At 37.0% G+C, this 19,148-nt stretch overlaps 2 protein-coding genes across 3 annotated transcripts; one reads left to right on the top strand and one right to left on the bottom strand.

The window, feature by feature from the left end:
- Positions 1–21: 21 nt before the first annotated feature.
- On the bottom strand, positions 22–8,554 carry LOC106176751 (NADH dehydrogenase [ubiquinone] flavoprotein 1, mitochondrial). Its single transcript, XM_013559265.2, has 13 exons — positions 8,427–8,554; positions 7,985–8,055; positions 7,774–7,863; positions 7,011–7,159; positions 6,485–6,683; positions 4,615–4,719; positions 4,176–4,301; positions 3,523–3,588; positions 2,949–3,115; positions 2,454–2,607; positions 1,958–2,012; positions 1,382–1,491; positions 22–761 (listed from the first exon to the last, which is right to left on the bottom strand). Exons 1-13 carry the CDS (start codon positions 8,470–8,472, stop codon positions 660–662), a joined length of 1,440 nt encoding a protein of 479 aa, XP_013414719.2. The 5' UTR covers positions 8,473–8,554; the 3' UTR covers positions 22–659.
- A 117-nt stretch (positions 8,555–8,671) lies between these two features.
- Positions 8,672–19,146, top strand: LOC106176750 (gamma-tubulin complex component 5). Of its 2 annotated transcripts, none has more exons than XM_087019125.1 (22): positions 8,672–8,795; positions 9,338–9,444; positions 9,762–9,873; positions 10,190–10,286; positions 10,617–10,693; positions 11,283–11,524; positions 12,017–12,106; positions 12,375–12,471; positions 12,599–12,815; positions 13,204–13,400; positions 13,680–13,795; positions 13,993–14,273; positions 14,691–14,937; positions 15,466–15,628; positions 15,955–16,017; positions 16,231–16,322; positions 16,566–16,653; positions 17,028–17,148; positions 17,320–17,471; positions 18,077–18,291; positions 18,445–18,545; positions 18,873–19,146. In XM_087019125.1, exons 1-22 carry the CDS (start codon positions 8,724–8,726, stop codon positions 18,926–18,928), a joined length of 3,003 nt encoding a protein of 1,000 aa, XP_086875251.1. In that variant the 5' UTR covers positions 8,672–8,723; the 3' UTR covers positions 18,929–19,146. The 2 variants fall into 2 exon arrangements, with proteins under 2 accessions (XP_086875251.1, XP_086875252.1); XM_087019126.1 differs by having other exon boundaries at positions 13,993–14,264.
- Positions 19,147–19,148: the final 2 nt, after the last annotated feature.

Below are 19,148 nucleotides of genomic sequence, written 5' to 3' on the forward strand. Positions count from 1 at the left end.
ACACAGTAACAAGACTTTCCATTATTTACATTGTAACTTTTATTTCAACACAAAATTGAACCTTCCAGAAGACAAAGTTAAGACTGAGTGTCCACTTCATGAAATATGTGCTGCTTTTGCTGTTATGGTCAAAATATTACGTGCATTTCCAAGAAGAATTATTTTCTTATGGCCTCAATCAAGGTATGCAAATAAATAAAACAAAATTTCAAATGTTTTCCTTTGCAGCCAATAAACACACTGCTGCATGATTTAAATTTGAGTAACAAAATGTTTTGCATGGAGAATTTCCAAATGTCAAAATTCCACGAAATTCCACTTTGAAGATTTCGTCCACACATGCCTCATGGGCAAGTTTGCTCATATCAGTGTCACACAACACCTGTCATTCTGTAGTTTTAATGGCATATGTGAACATGATCCTTATCACATTCCTTAGTCTATGTATGATGACATCAGTGTACCCAAAACCATCTACCTCCCTGGGTATTCATAAATGCTAGCAAGCAATTCGTCCTGTGTCTTCCGTCTTCCTTTCACAAAACATCGTACAAGACTGAGTTCAGTCATGTCCACTGGACGAGAACATCCAAGTAAAACCAGTTCATATTTTTTTACAATTTGTTACATTAAACAAAAGTCAAGTCTTAAGCCATGTTTTAAGCGTGAGGATACAACATGGCAGCCTGTTTCTCTTCCTGCCCTGCGTGGTACTGAGCCATGCGTTCCTCCAGCTGAGGCCTGAAGTGGCGCACCAAACCCTGAAATAAAGACAAGAAATGAGATTCTGAAGTGACACAACAAAACCCTGAAATAAAGACAAGAATTGAGATTGGCTGCAAGTCTTTTACTTTTACCCCAAGCCACAGCCTGTTCAACCTAAGATCAAAAGTACCTGTTCAAGCTTTAAAATTATGAGAAAAATTTGACTGGGTTTAATTGTGTCTATGGAGGGAACATGAGCTGTTGGCATTTACAACTCCTGTTCTTTGGTAAATGTTTTCAAACCTTCAGCTGAAAAATCATAGGGAAATCTCAATAACGTTGAAACAAAACTGATTCTTTGAAACAAGAAGCTTCCTCCTTTAGGCAACACCCCTCCTTAATTTTTGTGTTTCAAGGTTTAGGAGCAGTGCATGCAATACGAGGACCTCCACACCTTTACCAAACATTTCATAAAAACCCATCCATGAACCTTGTAAACTCTACTTCACTGTAACTTGTAAAAATGCAGCAAAGCTGTCACGTGTACAGACTAAGTTTAAAATGCTGTCATGTGTACAGACTTTAAGTTTAAAATGATATTGCACAAAGTAGTATTACATAATCTGGACATAGATCTGTGTCTGTACGTAAAAATATCATTTGGAGAAGGATTTACCTGTGCAGGCCAGGCAGCACCGTCTCCCAGTGCACAGATTGTGTGACCTTCTATCTGTTTGCTGATCTCATACAACATGTCGATCTCGTCAGGTCTGGCATTTCCCTTCACTGCAATGGGATGAAATAATGCTTCAATTTGACGGCTAACATAATGGGCAGAATAAGATGGTCCTCTTAGTTTTAAGAAGAGAGTTATAACTGAAAATCCTTACTGTTATTCTGTTTTAATTTGTCAAACACTAAATTAACAGGAAACTAGCATTTGATGTTACCGACTTATGTGAAACAAATGTGAAACACCCTATACAAATCACAGACATTCACATAAGTGGCAGAGTGGAAAGCATTGAAAGTGAGATCTAATGGGAGTTGTTCACATCAGGTCTAGTGATTATCCTCAATATGGGTCTCCCCATGCACAAGAGAATTCCATTTGACAGCGGCCCAACACTATTTGGTAACTGTTTCCTAAATAGGATGTTTTCTCATTTGTTTTGTTATTGTGTGTGTGTCTGTAAGTGAGAGAGAGAGAGAGCAATGTTTATGATAAGCTTATACAGCGTGGATAACTTACCAAACCTGTGTAAAATTTTCGCCATCCAGCCAACACCTTCTCTACAGGGGGTACACTGAAATACAAGAAGGCCACTTGCTATCATAAAACATATTCACATTTAATTCTTATTATTTCAAAATAATTTTCTTTAAGGCACTTTTCCCCTCAAAATCATTTTCAAGGATTAACACATGTTCGTGCAAATCAAAGGAATTATCACGAAGGCCAAACTTTTCAAACTACTACATTGTTTAATTCCATCAGCTGGTTATGTGTGCATGGTTTTTGAATAATTACCATACAGCAAACGAACATAAATGGCCACAACTCTGATGGTTATAAGATTCCATTCACTGCTTTAGGTGGTGAAAATGCCTTTACTTAATTTAAAGTGCTTGAAATCCAAGAGTAATTACCGTACTGCAACCTTACCTGTCCACATCTCCTGTGGTGACAGAAGTCCATTTACTTATCAGTTTGAAATCCAAGAGTTATTACCGTTCTGCAGCCTTACCTGTCCACAACTCTCGTGGTGATAGAAATCCATAAGCCTAGATATACATCTGATTACATCAGCGTCTTTGTTCATGACGATGACAGCAGCTGTTCCCAAAGATGTCTGTGCACGTACTAAGTCATCAAAGTCCATCATCACCTCTTCACATACACTGAAACATTACAATTACAGTAACATCATTACCCCTTCATATATACTGTAACATTGCAATAACAATAACATTACCTCTTCACAAATACCTTAACATTACAATGAAACTAACATCAACACTGAAACACTACAATAACAGTAACATTACCATTTCTTCATTGAAACATTACAATAACTATACCATCATCACCTCCTAACCAAAACATTGTAATAACAGTTACAATGTTCATAGCGACCAGTAACTTGATAATCATGTCCTTTATTTCAGTTTTCACACAAAAAATAAAATAAAATAGAAACACTTCCAAAATTTCAGAAAATGTCAAAAATGGCAGCACCCACCTTTTAGGTATGACCGGCGTAGAGGACCCCCCGGGGATGACCCCCAGTAAATTGTCCCAGCCCCCGATGACGCCCCCGGCATGTCTGTCTATCAGCTCTCTCAGCGAAATGGACATCTCTTCCTCCACTGTACACGGGTTGTTCACCTGACCAGAGATGTTGAACAACTGCAACAGAGAACATGTAATAAAGTCACTGTGAAATAGGAAGCAGAGTTAGAATTTGCTTTAAATTTGTTTTTTGTTTTGAGTTCAAATTATGTCCTGATGCTATGATAATGCCATGTTAAATGCCTGCAAAATGTCAAGTTGAAAAGGTCTGGTATCACACGCTATCTTATGAAAAAATGCATCAATACTTGAAAATTATTTTAATTTAAAAATCAACAGAAGGGAGGCAAACGTGACGATAAAACTTATCTACTTCTTAAATGTAATGCTAAAAGAAGTTTCTCAAGGCTTCTGCTCTTTCAGAATCCTATAATTGTTATATAAATTACATAAATTTACATTTTCATAAATTTACATTTATTTACATTTTCATAAATACGCATTAATTTACATTTTCAACTCACCTTAGTTCCTCTGTTTCTTTCTCTACCAAAGCTAGCAAACCAGTCTCCTCCTCTGCGACATATGGTCTGGAACATGACAAATAATATTCAATGTAAACACAACTTCATGCTGCTAGCTATTAAGACCTTAGTAGTACCTTTAGTAGTACCAAGATAAGTCTACCTAACTTCAATGTTAACTGCACCTCTGCTAAACAAAAAATATTTAACGGGAGTCACTGCCTCTAGTAGTACCAAAATGGGTCAATCTAACTTCAATGTTAACTCCACCTCTGCTAGACAACAAATACTTAAGTGAGTCACTGCCTCTTGTGGTATCAAGATAAGTAAACCTAACTTCAATGTTAAGAAACTCCACCTCTGCTAAATAACAAGTACTTACTGGAGCTACTGCCACAAATTACTAACTTAAGATAGGTCAACCTAACTTCAATGTAAACTCCACCTCTGCTGGACAAAAAGAACTTATGGGAATCACTGCCTTTAGTGGTACCAATATAAGTAAACCTAACTTCAAATGTGAACTCAATTAGTGCTAGACAGCAATTCTAACAGCAAGTGCTTACAGGAGCTACTGCCACAAATTACTAACTTAAGATGGGTCAACCTAACTTCAATGTAAACCCCACCTCTGCTAGGCACCAAGTACTTACAGGAGCTACTGCCACTGTTTCCACATTAGACACTGTGGTAGGACATCCAAATACTCCAATGTCTGCTGGAAATGGGGGCTTCAGCCGCGGCTTGCCTTGTTTACCTTCTAGAGACTCAATCAGGGCCTGAAATATCAGAGTAAGGTAATATGTGAACATAGTTTTATCTCTCTCTCTCTCTCTCTCTCCTGCATGTGTGCATTTGTGTGTGCATGAGTACGCACGCCCATGAACTGCTAGCAAGTTTTTTTGCTTAGCCAATTCAATGTTTACCTTGAAGCTAAGATCTCAGTATGTAACCTTTCATGTTAACATTTTAAGACCAAAAATGACCTGGACCTGTGAACTCATTGTCAGATAAGTTTACTAAGCAAAACGAGACAGTAGTGTTATTGGTCTCTTCACCACATAATTATATAACCCAGACAGCAGTACTCACCGTTTCTTCACCACATATATAGGCTCCTGCTCCTCTGAACACGTAGACATCAAAGTCGTAACCCGAACCACAGGCATTCTTGCCAATTAAACCAGCATCATACGCCTGGAATAACACATCAAATGAATGAAATGTCTTTCCATATTCAATACTAAAAATTACATCAGGTATAACATGCATTTGTTATTAAAGTGATAATAACTCTTCGTTTCGGCCAAAAAATGAATTTTCCTGGAGTGAACAACAATTTTCTCATACTTACCAATGCAGGGATGCTAGTGGGGTCCGGAAAGAAAACCTGAACTTTTTTTTGGCAAAGACTGGGGGGGGGGGGGGGGGGGGGGGGGGTACAAATTGATTATGAAACAATTACTATATTTCAAATTTTATTTAATAAATATATTGCAATATATGTCATCACAACTTCATGGTAATTTTCAACAGTTGTTTCCAAGGATAATCTTGACATTGACAAGATGGAAGTGCCATCAGTACATAAACACCTACCACCCACAGTAGACTGTAATGATCCCTCACGTAAGCTTGATAATCACCAGCATGATAATGATAGTCACTAAATGTTAATCCCTTTCATTTATCATTTTCAAAGATTGGTAATGGCTTTCGTGGTAATGCCCAAGCAACAGTGGGGCTCCAACTGCAGTCTCATTAATCAAAGTTTCTAAAACATCTGTTTCTGACCCCTCTGCAGAACTGGTCACTATGTGTAGTTTACACCCCAACACTTTGGCAGTTGCCTCAATCACCACATTATCTGTTAATTTCACTGTCACCGCTAGGTCTGCTTTCGCTGCCACTAGGCCCCGCAGTACTAGTACTGCCACCACCAGCACCGCTGGCTAAGCCCGCATTGAAACTAAATAGAGATGGTAACTTTTGGGCCCCCTTTACACAACTACGTGCTTTGGCATGCTTAGTTGTTTTAGCATGGTTTTTCAGAGCTTTTTTACCACTGCTTCCGTACCGGATCACGTCGTTGCACCATACACACCAAGCTTCTCCGGGGGACTTTCGCTTCCGAACATAGGTAGAAAAAAAATCGTCATTATTGTCCTTTTCCTCCAGCCAACTCCAACTAAATCTATTTTTGACAGTAATGTCGATGTTTCTAATATCGTCTGTTCCCCTCTCCGCGAAATCCATTTAGTTTGGTTTAGTTCAAAATTCCGCGCACGCGGTGTCAAAACTTTCCACATGGGTGCCGACATTAAAGCCTACATTTCCAACCAATCAAGCGCCATAAATAAATCACGTGCTACGGTTGTGACTAGATATTGTGTTGAAACGCAGCTCTGTCGCAATGGTTGAAATGCGACGTTCCTCTGACGCATCGTTCGTCCAGTCCGCGACCACGTTAAAAACGAGAATTCCGGAACAAAATATAGTACCAGAAAATTTTATAACAGGACGCAAAAAAACGGAATTCCGGTAAAAACCGGAAGACTAGCATCCCTGCCAATGGTTAATGAATCCATTTTTACATTCAAAGTTAGTCCCTGGTTTTTTTCTAAAAAGTTTGGTTTTTTGTTAAAATCTCTTAAGAGATTTTAACAGAGTATAGCTATCAATGGAGGTTACGTCGTCTAAAGACAAGCTCAGATATCAGAGTAATAGCTATAACTGCCGGTTTTGTGGTAAAACAGAATATATTATATTTCTATGAGTTATTCACAATGTTTTTATTGTGAAATATAGATCTCATATGAAGAGTTATTATCCCTTTAAGTTAAATCCACATCATACATCTGGTATAATTTTTAAATTGAATACATCTCATTATGTTCTATATATACAGTAGTGCACTTAGGTATATAAGGTTAAGTCACAATCAATCCAAAAGCCACCATACCTCTTTGACTGCCTGCTGAAGCACACATGCCTCATTGTAGAACTCTCCACGTATATAAATGTACGCCGCGCGTGCCATCATAGACCGACCTGCGACCAGGCAACCCTCAACGAGCTTGTGCGGGTCATGTCTCATAATTTCTCTGTCTTTACATGTGCCAGGTTCCCCCTCATCTGCATTTACAACTAGGTATTTTGGCCTGAAGTTATGAATGTTGTGTGGTACTTAGAACGAAGGAGTCCAGCGGTAGTGCAAGCGGACATTCTTTTATAACACAGTCACTCAATACTGAGTGCTATCAGTACCAGATTGTTTCAGAAAAAGCAAAAAATTACCAATAATTTTGCCATTTAAGATTGGTTCAAATCAGAATATTTTTATTAGTTTGATGAGCAACAAGAAAACAAAATTAAAGTTTTTAATCAAATGTTTAGAATGAGAGGTCCTGGTTTTAAGTTTCTTAGAAATCAACACACTCTATATCATTAATACTTTTAAAATGTACATTGGTCTCTATAAAGCTCACCTCCCATCATCTGGTTTATTCATAAATCCCCATTTCATCCCAGTTGGGAAACCTGCACCACCTCTGCCACGGAGACCTGACGTTACGATCTCCTTCAGAATCCACTCGTGTCCCTTCAACAGGATCTCTTTGGTCTTATACCAGTCACCCTACAACCAGAGAGACTGCAGCACTCAGAGAATGAAATTCAATATAATTAAATCAATTTTTCCAACTACAAAAAAATGCCCAGAGAGTACAAAAAGATATGATCCATAAACAATCTCAGGAAAAAAAATTAAATTGCTGTTTTTAAAACTACAAGTGATAATCTTTAAAATCTGAAAAAGGAACTCTTTAGTGTTTAACAAATTTCAATATTTATAAGTGCTCAGACTACAATACCTCAGTGTGGGTTGGGAAATATGTGAATTACTACAGTATTTACTACAACCAATTAAAGCTAGCTACAACAGTGACAATTTACTTGAGCTAATTCAGCATGGAGTCTTTTAAGCAGGGGTGTCCTCAGAATTTCCAGTACAGGGAGTCCAATAAGTAAAGCTGTAATTTTGTCACCAATTTACAAGGAGACTAAACCAGGCAAGTCAGGTTCCCACCCCATCTTTTTCTAAAAATTCCTTAAGCCATCTGGTCATCTTTTGAGGCAAGTGTGGCCATCCGAATGACTGCTGGGTGACTCTCTGGGGAAAACCTTGCTTTTAAGACTTTGTAACTGTTACTATGTCAAAGGCTACATGAAGTTGTCCTATGATACACCTACCCTCTGCAATGCTCCCTTCAGTTTAAAGTCATGGCGACCATATAAATTGGTAAATATTCTGTCTTCATCCTTCAAGGGTCCAAAGACTGTCTGAAAAAAGTATATTTACTCAGTGAATTACTTCATCAACTCATGCTAAGGAAGACTAGTGTTTTGAAATAATTCCTTTTCATATGGGCAGAATATTATGTAACTTTTCACATAACTCTACCTTTTCCTCCTTCTTGGTGGCAGTTGTATTGTGCCTTACAGCTGAGAGAGAGGGTAGGCAAGACTTTGGAACTGAAAACAAAAACAAGACAAAATAACTTCCAGATGTCTAGAAACAGATTACTGGGTGGAAGAAACTTAATGTTCACAATGTGAAAAGTTGGATTGTAAATTAGTCAGTGTCGTCTCTCTAGTGAAATTGTAATGTTATGGTAGTTGTCTAAGACATCAGTCCTGAATCATAGGGCCTCAAAATATCAAATGTCATCTAACAGATCTCTTTTCTTACTTGGTCTTGCGAACGTAAATTTCGCCTTTTTGGTGCAAGTTACTTGCAGCTAACATTTCCTCAAAATGTTGAAATGTCTGCTCCGCATCTTAGTATTTTATGTAGAGATTGTTCTCTTTTCATTATTCCTGAAATTTTTTATGCCGTGACTTACCGAGAGCGCAACGAAAAGCAGGTGTAATCTTCGCTAGAGTTCCCATCTTTTAAAACTTTGCTTACATAAATTTCAATATGGCCGAAACAGCGACTGCTTCTCCGCAACAAATAGTGTTATGCAAATCTATATAAATATGAAAAAAGTAATAATGATAAATTTGATAATCTTAATATTTTTCATTAATAAAATTTTACTTATTGTGCTCTTTACATGTTATGTTAATTTAATATAGATTTGAATTGCAAAATGTCGGGACTTACACATCACAGCTGCCCTCTAGCGACATGAAAACATATGAAAATGGCGCGGTGGGTAAAAGTTGAAAAAGAAACTGGAAAATTGATCAACGCCATAGCCGGCTTTGAGGTGAGATGCACAGCAAGAACAACACGGTTGCTTATTTTTGTCTTACCACGATAAATTCATAGCACACCCAAAGTGATAAAGTTTAGGAATTGTTTCTTGATTTTTGTTTATATTTTGTCGGAGAAGGGGGGGGGGGAGGGAGGGGGGGGGGCGGGGGCAGAAACTGTCACTGAGTCGGAACCGCAAAAGTTGAAAGCCATAAGTGATAAAGTATTGTTTGAATGTGTATATTGATATTTAAGGTACTTAAAATTTTAAGGAACAATTCGTTAGTGGGACATCGAAGAGATTGTTCGTGATTTTTAAAAATGGAAGCTTGAGACTTAAGTATGATCAATTCAAGACATCAACTTGATCTTGTTCAAGGTTCTCAGTTTGTCCTTGTTTTATCAAAGCACCATGGCACACTGAAATAGTCTGCTTCATAATAAATTTACTGATCATTTGGTGGTAAACATCACAGACCACATACTAATGGCATGCAACAAGTAAATAAATAAATAAATAGATAAATAAACAAAAAAAAAAAAACTATATTTCAGCAAGGAGAAGAAAATTATGCCCTGTGTCTCCAGTTTGCTCTGTCCAACTTCAAGTATCACAGGTTCCTGGCAGTGGACAGCCATAAAGTATCCAGAGCACTAAAGGGGTACGTGTTTATATTAAAACTTACTAAAGTAAATATTACAAACACTTCAGCCTACAAGGCCATTTGAGTGGGCCATCAGAATTTAAAGATCTTTTGGTCCAAACAGAAATTAAAGTCTTTTACTGGTATTTGTAATGAGGGTTACTGGTTGTTTATTTACTTTCACAAGTTATGACATTGTTATCTCAAACTGGACTGAAAATTTTAGTTTGTGTTGACAAAGAATGAATTAGTAATAGCCTTACTATTACCACATTATCATTCTCTGTCCTATTTATCGCTAAATGAAAATTATTTTTAAAAAAATCTTTTCACAGCATTCATGAAAAGTTGAGAATCCACTCTAATCATGTGGAGGCTGAGAAGTTCAACAGTCTCACAGACAGTTTCCTGACCAGTCCAGTGTTTGAGGGCAAAACAGAAGGAAAAGTAGGTGAAACATCTCTGGAAGTCCTATTTTCATTGAATACATGACCTGAGCTGAAAAGAGACTAAATTTAAATGAAATTTGAAAATACTTCAAGTTACGTGTACCTTCAAATTGCACAAGTAGAAATTAATTGTAGAAAATAAGGGTCTTAGTTTGGTCAAAAGTGATTAATTATATATATATCCTAGAAAATAGTCCGTTAAACCTGTAGATGCTTTTTCAAAGTCTTCAAAAAGCTTGTTGAATTGGGTGATTTTTTTAAAAATAAATTTGGTTTACCTACTTACTAGTTTGTCTCTGCCATTTTTTTTTTAGACAGACACCCATTATGCCTTGCTGTCATTACTTTTGACTCTGGCTGATGCTCCAACACGGTCTACATATGAGGAAGGTCAGAAAGAGGAGGTACAGGGTAAGTGAAACATCAGTTGTGTTAGTTGTGACACAGTGTCACATCTGATGCAATAGACATAACAATAACACATTTCACATATCAGGAGAATTGGAAAGAGGAGGTACACAGTGACACACTGTCACATCTAACACACTGGGAACAAAGAGTGAGTTATCATATGAGCCAGGTTAAGTACTGTCTACATATATACCATGATAAATGAAGTTAGATTGCTGCTATTTTTACCACAAATGATTATTTGACATTACTCGTTATCATGAATATTTTGCATGGAAATTTCCTCTAGTGAAAAGAAGTCAGATTGATGTATGTATCATTGTGTTCCAGAGGAGGTGGAGGTCTTTGACTGGGGTGCCTACCTGATGGAGGGACTAGAGCCTGATGGGCCTTACCCAGAGTCTCCGGTATGAATTCAGTCTCCTTAACTTAAAGGGGTCATCCATTTTTATCATAATTTTAACAAGTCAGATGGAAGATTTTTCCAGCCCCCCCCCCCTTTCACAGTGCACAATGTGAAGAGATAAAATGATGACCTTTGACATCAATTTAGATCATCATTTCTTTTATTTTTCAAAAGCATACAGAGGACAGTAATCCCCCCTCTCCCAATGGATGACCCCTTACTGACTTCAGTACTATTAATGTTCCAAGATAAGCAGTTTAGCAGAGAATGATTCAAATAAGAGCCTGCTCACGTGACTTAAAAACAAAATCAAGGTCACACTTCAGATTTCCTGTCCAGTCATTTGCAGAGACAAACAGAAGATGTCAAGCCATTATAGCAGATGTTTGTTATGTTTTTATTTATTTATTCATTCAGTCATTTATTCATTCATTCATCCATTCCATTATTTATTTATTCATTCATTCTATTTATTTACTCATTCATTAACTAATTCACTCATATATATATATATATATATATATATATATATATATATATATATATATATATATATATATATATATATATATATATATATATATATCAAGGTGTGGTCTGAAGATGAGGAAGAAGAAGAAGACAGGCAACCACATGTAGGCCAGAGAGAGGCCGTGGTGGCCCTAGACGACTCTGGTATCACAGTTGAGGAAGATCCGTCCAGGTCGACTTTGGCCATAGTGGACACGGGGCAGTCGTGGCTGACCAGAAATGTGGTGGTTCAGTACTGGAGGGGTGGCAGCGACCACTCTGTTCATAGTTTCCAGTATTCAGCAAGTTTTTCTAGAGAGATGTAGGTGGTGATGTGAATTGTAGTTGATGTGATATTTTAATTTGTACCTCTGTAGAGTAGGTGTTTATTTTTAAGATGGAAAACAGCTTAGTAATATATTGAACTTACTGATATTTTTGAAATACTAAAGATAGTTGTGGTTTAAGGCTGGATACTTCCAAAAGGTATACTTCAGTATTAGGGCAAACACTTCAATTATTCTAATATTTATTTTTGTCAAGTTTCCCCCAGTGTAAGTGTCTCAGGAAGAGCACTTCCAAGTGTGAATGTACCTTAAGATTCTCTTAATGATATCACTAACAGAACATCATGTTGACAAATACTGCAATAGGGAATGCTCAAACGGGGGGAGAAATTACCAAAGTAGACCACCAGTTTTGGCTTATATTTTGATGTTTAAATTGAATAAAAAAGCCTGTTTGAACTTAATAAGCAATTGCCATAGCATGCTACCAGTTTTGACTTAAATTTCATATTTTGATGTTTTTGCAGGGAAATCCACCTCAGATCCAGCAACCTGTTCTACAATGACAGGGGGTCAACTCTAGTGACAGAGACACAGGCCATCAGGGAGACACTATGGTGAGAGCACCCCCCCCCCCCCTCCCACACACACACACATACACAAAAAAATTCTACCTCAGTACTGAGATTTTTTTGACAATTGGGAGCCAAAAATGTCTTTTAAGATCGAGATCATTGCTGGCAACCCCATGGACCCATGCCATATTTTTACAGTTTTTTTTTTTTTTTTTTTGTTACTGTTTTGGAGTCTGTTAAGGTACTTGGCCTCCCCTTCAGAAACCACACCTACTTGTCATTCTGACGGGTTTATTCTTTCTTTTTGAAGGTTGCTTTCTGGTGTCCCTGAATCTTACATCTTTACTCTGGACCGGGATGGAAAGTTTGCTGTCAGAGATGGTCTTAAATTTTCTCACTTAACACAGGTAAGTTTTTTTCCTGAACTTTTTCTAGCCACCAGCTTGTGTTTCAAGTCAATGTGACTGTTAATTGAACGTTGCTGGTAAAAAACAATTTACACCAATTTCTTTCACTTATAAATTGACCTTCTAGGATAGTTTGCTCACTTTTCTGAGGAGAACAGCAACATATGGGAACATAGTTTATCAACTGCAGCAGTTTGTGGAGGCGGTGCTCATGAATAGTTACCATGACAACAGTGCGGCGGCTGTCAGTCAAACTCACCAGGCCTATGCCACCACTACTGCCACCTATTTACAAAACTTGAAAAAACAGATGACTATATTGGAGAAACAAGCCATGGCACAGGGTAGGAGATTTATTTTATTTGTACCACCACTGTGGGCAGTGGGTGTGATAATCCTTTTAGCTCCTAGTTTCATTTTATTTTATGTAATTTTATTTTATTTAAATTTTATTTTTATTACTTTTTCGTACATGATGAATTTAGTTGTGTTCAGTGCTAAAAAGAATATTTTAGAGGTATAAGGATTTTTATACTGTCATCACATTAACCATGCCATAACAGTATACCATGTTATTGCATGTTTAAAATGAACTGTTGATTATTATTATATATTTGCCACATTAATTGTTCCATTTACATATACCCCTCTTAATTCTTGTATTGAGATATGAGATGTTGGTTGCCAAGATCTTTGAAAACTTATAAAATCTGTGTTATGACATATTTCCAGAGGAGACCATGACCTTGCTGACCTTGACCCATGACCTTCGACCTAGATTCCACGAGCTGGAGGTCCTGCACAGAGTACACCAAGAGGGTATTGTCAACTGTAGAGGGAGCCACTCAGAACAAGCCTCTCACCTCCTCAGCACTCTGTATGATACCATATGTGAATATGACTCCACTGGAGAGGATGGGGTTCTGACAGTAAGTGCAGATGTGTTTGTGTGTGTGTGTTTGCATGCATGCATGTGAGAGTATGTATGTGTGTGCTTGTGAGTATGTGTGAATTTATATGGGTGCTTGTGCCAACTTAAGAGAGAGAAAGTGTACTTTTCTTTGTATATTGTTTGTGTGTGTGTGTACAAAAACATGTTTGTTTACATGAGTGTTAATAAATTTTGTATTAAAATGAATACAATTATTTATTATTATTATTGACTTTTTGGGAGCTTTTGTTGACCATATTTCATGATATTTTTGCAGGTGTCATTGTTGTTACCACTGTGGATACAGACAGCCAAGCCTTACATAGACATCATAGATGGGTGGATAACACATGGGAATCTCACAGATCCTGTCAAAGAATTCATTATTCAAAGGTGAATGCATAGCCAATATTTGTTATCCTCCAATATTTCATAAGTAGTCCTTAGGTATATGTAACACTCTGGAGAAATTATTGTTATTTGTTGTAGCTCAGCAGAACTCCATAAAGCTTTCATTTATTTATTAATATATTTTTAACCATTTTTCATTACTTTGTATTGATAAATTGCTGATTATTTTTCTTTTATAGAAATGATAATGTAAAAGCCCTGGACGAAAAATTCTGGGAGACAGCATTCAGTCTACATTGCAGTCCAACTGTAGAGGGCAGTTCAAGCAGTGAGGACATCACACCAGGGTTCACTAGTAACCAAGAGGGGACTACCCAGAGTGATGAGCAGACATACAGGAAGTCCAGTTGGGCTCCCACATTTCTGCGGCCTGTCTTGAATCATGTGATCTTCGCAGGGAAGTCCATGGAGATGTTTCAGAACCTTGGGAGACTGCTTGATGTAGTAGAAGGTGGGCAGGGTGAGCACTGTTATCCATCTTTATCAGTCTCAATTTCAGTACCCACCTCCCCCCAGTATGTGTCTCTGCGAGACTGAAGAAGCTGGCTGATAGCATGCCGAAATATTTCAAGTGATCAGTTTTTGCTTAGTTTACAAGTGATAAAAGAGCTTTTGATCTCTGTCATGTTCAAAATTGATAAAAGTTTTAAAACATCTATGGGATGCCTTATGCAATATTTGAGTGACAAAATAAATTTTCTGTTTATCAAGAGTTTAGAGTTTAAATATGGCATAATATATATTATATATTGTTTGCTGACAATCTTGAGAGCCAACAAAGACTTATACATATTTTAAGTGATTGTTCAAATAAATATCTCTCATTGCACTCTCCTGTATTATTGTAATATTTAATTCATCATTGTTATTTTATAAGGTTCACACCCCAAGCCGCTCTATGACACCTTTGTGGAAAACTTACGAGATTTTCTTGGCCATCAAGATGTGCCTTCCAAGCCTATGGAGCAGAGCCCACAGAATCATAACACCCTGATCATCACTGCCCGTGTTTCTCAACAGATGCTGGTGAAGGGTACCAATGATCCCTTGCTGAGGGTCAACTTTGCTGGGATATTCAGGTTGACAGCAGGGGATGTGGTGGAAACAGACATGGAACAATACAAGTAAGATTGCAATTGTCTACCAGTAAATCTTGGGGCTCGTTCCCAGTGAAACTATCGGTCTACTTATCTACTTACATCGATCCAACTCAGCGGATCACCTCCTCTTATTTCCAACATACTCATGTAATCAACAGCTTTGTTGTATTCTACTTAACTCCAGGAGGAGGTGTGTGAATCTCTTAATCTGATTGCATTCTGCGAGAGTCCCTGCAGAGTTGGATCGATAGATGATAGTTTCATTGGAAATGAGCCCTTAACCTTTGCATTTGATTTTTTATTTAGTTTCATCTTTTTAGGAGGCAGAAAACACCGGTATGCATCAATCTGCTTTTAATTTAGATGGCAAATATTTGGCCAAACACTAGTCTTCTAAGATGCACTGGCAACAATCTTGAAAAGCGTAAGGAAACGAAAACAAACTGATTTAAAAGCTTTATTATCGGCAAGTACTGAAGAATTCCATTTAACATGTTGAATCACTTATTTTACAGAAGACAGGGAGCAGTTATGTAAAAAAACATACTTTAGTTTTTCAGACATGTTAGAGGGAGAAACATTGCAGCCAATCCAGGTGGTCCTACGACATTGTTTGTACCCGCACATCACACAGAAGTACAACAGAGTGTGCACAAAGTTACTGGACACCTTGAAAACTGACTACAAAATGCTGCACTACATGGAGACTATGAGGGTATGTATGCTACAGACAGAGTGTGAACAAATTTACTGAAATTCTCGAAAACTGGCCACAAAATGCTGCACTACATAGAGACTATAAGTGTATGTTATACTACATGTACACACTGTGTACAAAGGGAAATTTTATGCTGTTAAACTTTAAAAGGATGTTTTTATAGAAAAAGTTTATTAACATTTACTGTATCTTGAGAGTGTAGATAGAAGTACATACATGTTTACTATCCCTCCCTCTCAATCATACAGGATTTCGAAAATGATTTTATAAGAATAAAACAAGGTGACTAAATTCAACTAAAACATTAAAAAACAATATTTCAGAAATTTTTCCTGATGGAAGCAGGTGACACCATGTATGATTTCTACAGAGAGATATTTGTGAAGGTAAACTTTGACTGGAGATTACATTAATTTTACATACAGCAAATACTTCCTTTATATTTATTTAATCATATGAGCATTTCTTGAGAGAGGTTTTCTGACAGTTCTGAAATTTGGTTAAGTGAAGTTAAAAAGTATGTGTTTGTAAGTAAAAGCAAATTTGATTTTAAAATATATATATAAATAATTGCAAAAATGAGATGGCTTAAATTTCAGCTCCAACATAAAGAACAGTGGCAGGACATGTCTTTCCTAAATGTGGCTCTCCATGACACCCTTCAGGCACACTTCCCACATGAGGCTGACAAGTAGGTCAAGACTCGAGTCCAATCACGTGCTTGATATGTAGGTCATGTGACATTTAAAGGCCTGTGATTGGAGATTCACCAATCATATGAATTGTTAAAGAGATCTCATGATATTTCTCAACCAATCAGTAAACTGCTTACTTAGACTAGGTCATTAGCAACCAATGAGGACAGTTATAACTGGCATATGTCATTTTAACTTTATTTTGCTACAGATTATATTTAGATATTGTTATTATTCAGGTTATTTGTGAGTGTCCAGTCCACAGCTGAAAAGGGACGTGACCGTCACCCCATTCAGGCTCTGGAAGGACTGACTCTACATTACAAGGTAGGGAGCAGGTGGGAAAGGGGGGCGGAAAGACACACACACATGCACGCACGCACAAAGGGGCAGGAAGATACAGACGGGGGAGGGGGGGCAGAAAGATGGACAGTTACACAGTGAGAGGGAGGAGGGAAGGCGCTGAAAGATGCAGACAGACATACAAACAGACAGGACAACACTTGTTCCATCAGCAGCTTTATAGTTAGCCTGTATCACATTTAAAATGATTAGTGCCTTTGGTTTCAAGTGTGCTAGACTATGTTTGTGAATGAAACTTGGTGATATGCCTCTTTTCATTATTTTCATTTTTATTTTATTTTATGTATTTTCTTTAATTAATATTCTAAAATTGATTTGGTTTATGTCCCGTGTTCCAGGTACCATGGCCAGTGGATGTGGTTATTAACACAAAGTGCCAGGAGATCTACAACAAGATTTTTCAGTTCTTGCTGCAGATAAAGCGTGCCAAATTTTGCTTGGATCGTCTTAAATTTGATGGTAAGAATATTAATAGGTAATGTCACACAGAAGCTTTAGAGATTTCATGCCAACACACACTACTTGTACATGTTTGCATATGCATGTTCACACAAACACACAAAGAGAGAGAAAGAGAGAGAGAGGGCGTAAATATGTAAGATAATAAGAGATCCCCAAACATTCTTTCAGATCTAGAAAAATCAGATCCTTTAGTAGAAAGCAATGAAGAAGAAGAGAGAGCAGAGAAGACCGTGCCATACAACTTGATTCACAGGGTGCAAATATTCAGGCTGCGACTGATGCATTTTGTGAACAGTTTACATCAGTACATTATGACTAGGGTAAGGTTTGGCCAAGGAAATGAATAGATTCATATTATGAGCAGTTTACATTTAATTTTGTACGTTATGACCAGGATTGAGGATTGAATAGATCCATTTTGTGAACAGCTTACATTTATTTTCACTGTGAATATATTCATTCTTAGGATCTTAGCTTTACTTTCATGTGTAGTGCCTTTGACTTGTATTGAGAACTTATGATAGATTCTTAGTATAAATGTTTCATAATTTAAATTGACTGAATAGACATTGTTATTATTATGATTATTATTAAATAAATTGGTCCCATTTAATAAAATGATGTTTGGTTTTTACTGCCTAATTTTTTCTTTTAAAAATGATCAGCCTGTTCAAGAGATGACTGTGATGTCATTTGATAAAACCTTTGTCACCTAAATAAAAAGATATGGTAATTGAGTAAAATTTGATATTATTGAGAAGGTGATATCCTCCATACTTTATGTTTAAAGTGCATTTTAATGCGTTAACTGGAATTTCAAAGCAATGTTGCATTCTCTGGTGCAGTTCGATTTCTGACATGGGCACAGTTTGATAATTTTTTATATCGATTGATTTTAATGATTTTTGTTCTGTCTCTAACCTAGATTCTCCACAGTACTGGGCTCGAGTTTCAAAATGAGGTCGAGCTCGCCACGGATCTGGATCAGGTGATTTACATCCACAATAACTACGTCAGTAAGATCCATGAGCGCTGTCTGCTCCACAAGCGAGTAGCCATGATCAAGGAAACAGTGACGCGGGTCTTGAATATTGCAGTTGGTTTCCAAGAGAAGTGGAATGCTGGGATTGATAACATCAGGTGATAAAAAAATTTAGGCCCATATTATTTGAGAATTGTAAGATTTTGGATTTTAATGTAATTTAATGATTTTATGTATATGTAACAGCTTTGTATCTATTTATTTATTATTATTATTATTATATTCTTGACATCCAACTTATGACATTTCAGTGAAAAGTATTTGAAACACGTTGAAGATGAATTCAAGAACTGTGTGAAGTTTTTAACATCTTTCCTCAATAATGTCATAAAGAGAGGCTCCTTCCCTCACTGTAAGTACCAGTCATACTTTATCAAGTTTTGTTTAGCTTTTTTTATGGATATTAATAAAATTTATTGATTTTCAGCATATGTAACAGGTTGGTATCTACCAGCCACATTTTATTAGGTAGTGTATGCATTAGGTGGCCTGGTTTAAAACAAGTTGATGCTGCCTGCATTCCCTGATATCTTTCTCAAAAACAGAATCCGCATTTAAATGTGAATGGACAGCAAATGCCATTTTTGCCTCTTTCTCTTCTAATATCCAATCATTTGCTGACAGTTTTTGATGTTCAAAATATGGTCATTTGAGTATTTTTTTTTCTTGCGTTTTTCAGTGGAGTCTCTTGCGTTTTCATTGTCAACATCACTGGAGCAGCAGCAGACAAGGTGACAAATCACATGACTGTCAGGTGACACAAATGCCAGTGGATCGAGAAGAACGAGATCACCTGATTGACATAAACTGTCACAAATGACTCTGTAATAATAAGATTCAGTTACTTAAGTTATTAACAAATTATGTCGTTTCATTTTCTTTTTCATGGAACATAAACACTTGCATTTTCATGTGATCATTTAACAGAATAAAACCTAAAAATGCTTATCTCATA

This window comes from Lingula anatina, chromosome 8, assembly GCF_051362555.1.
Source record: "Lingula anatina isolate TDL-2025a chromosome 8, LinAna3.0, whole genome shotgun sequence".
NCBI classification, from domain to species: domain Eukaryota; kingdom Metazoa; phylum Brachiopoda; class Lingulata; order Lingulida; family Lingulidae; genus Lingula; species Lingula anatina.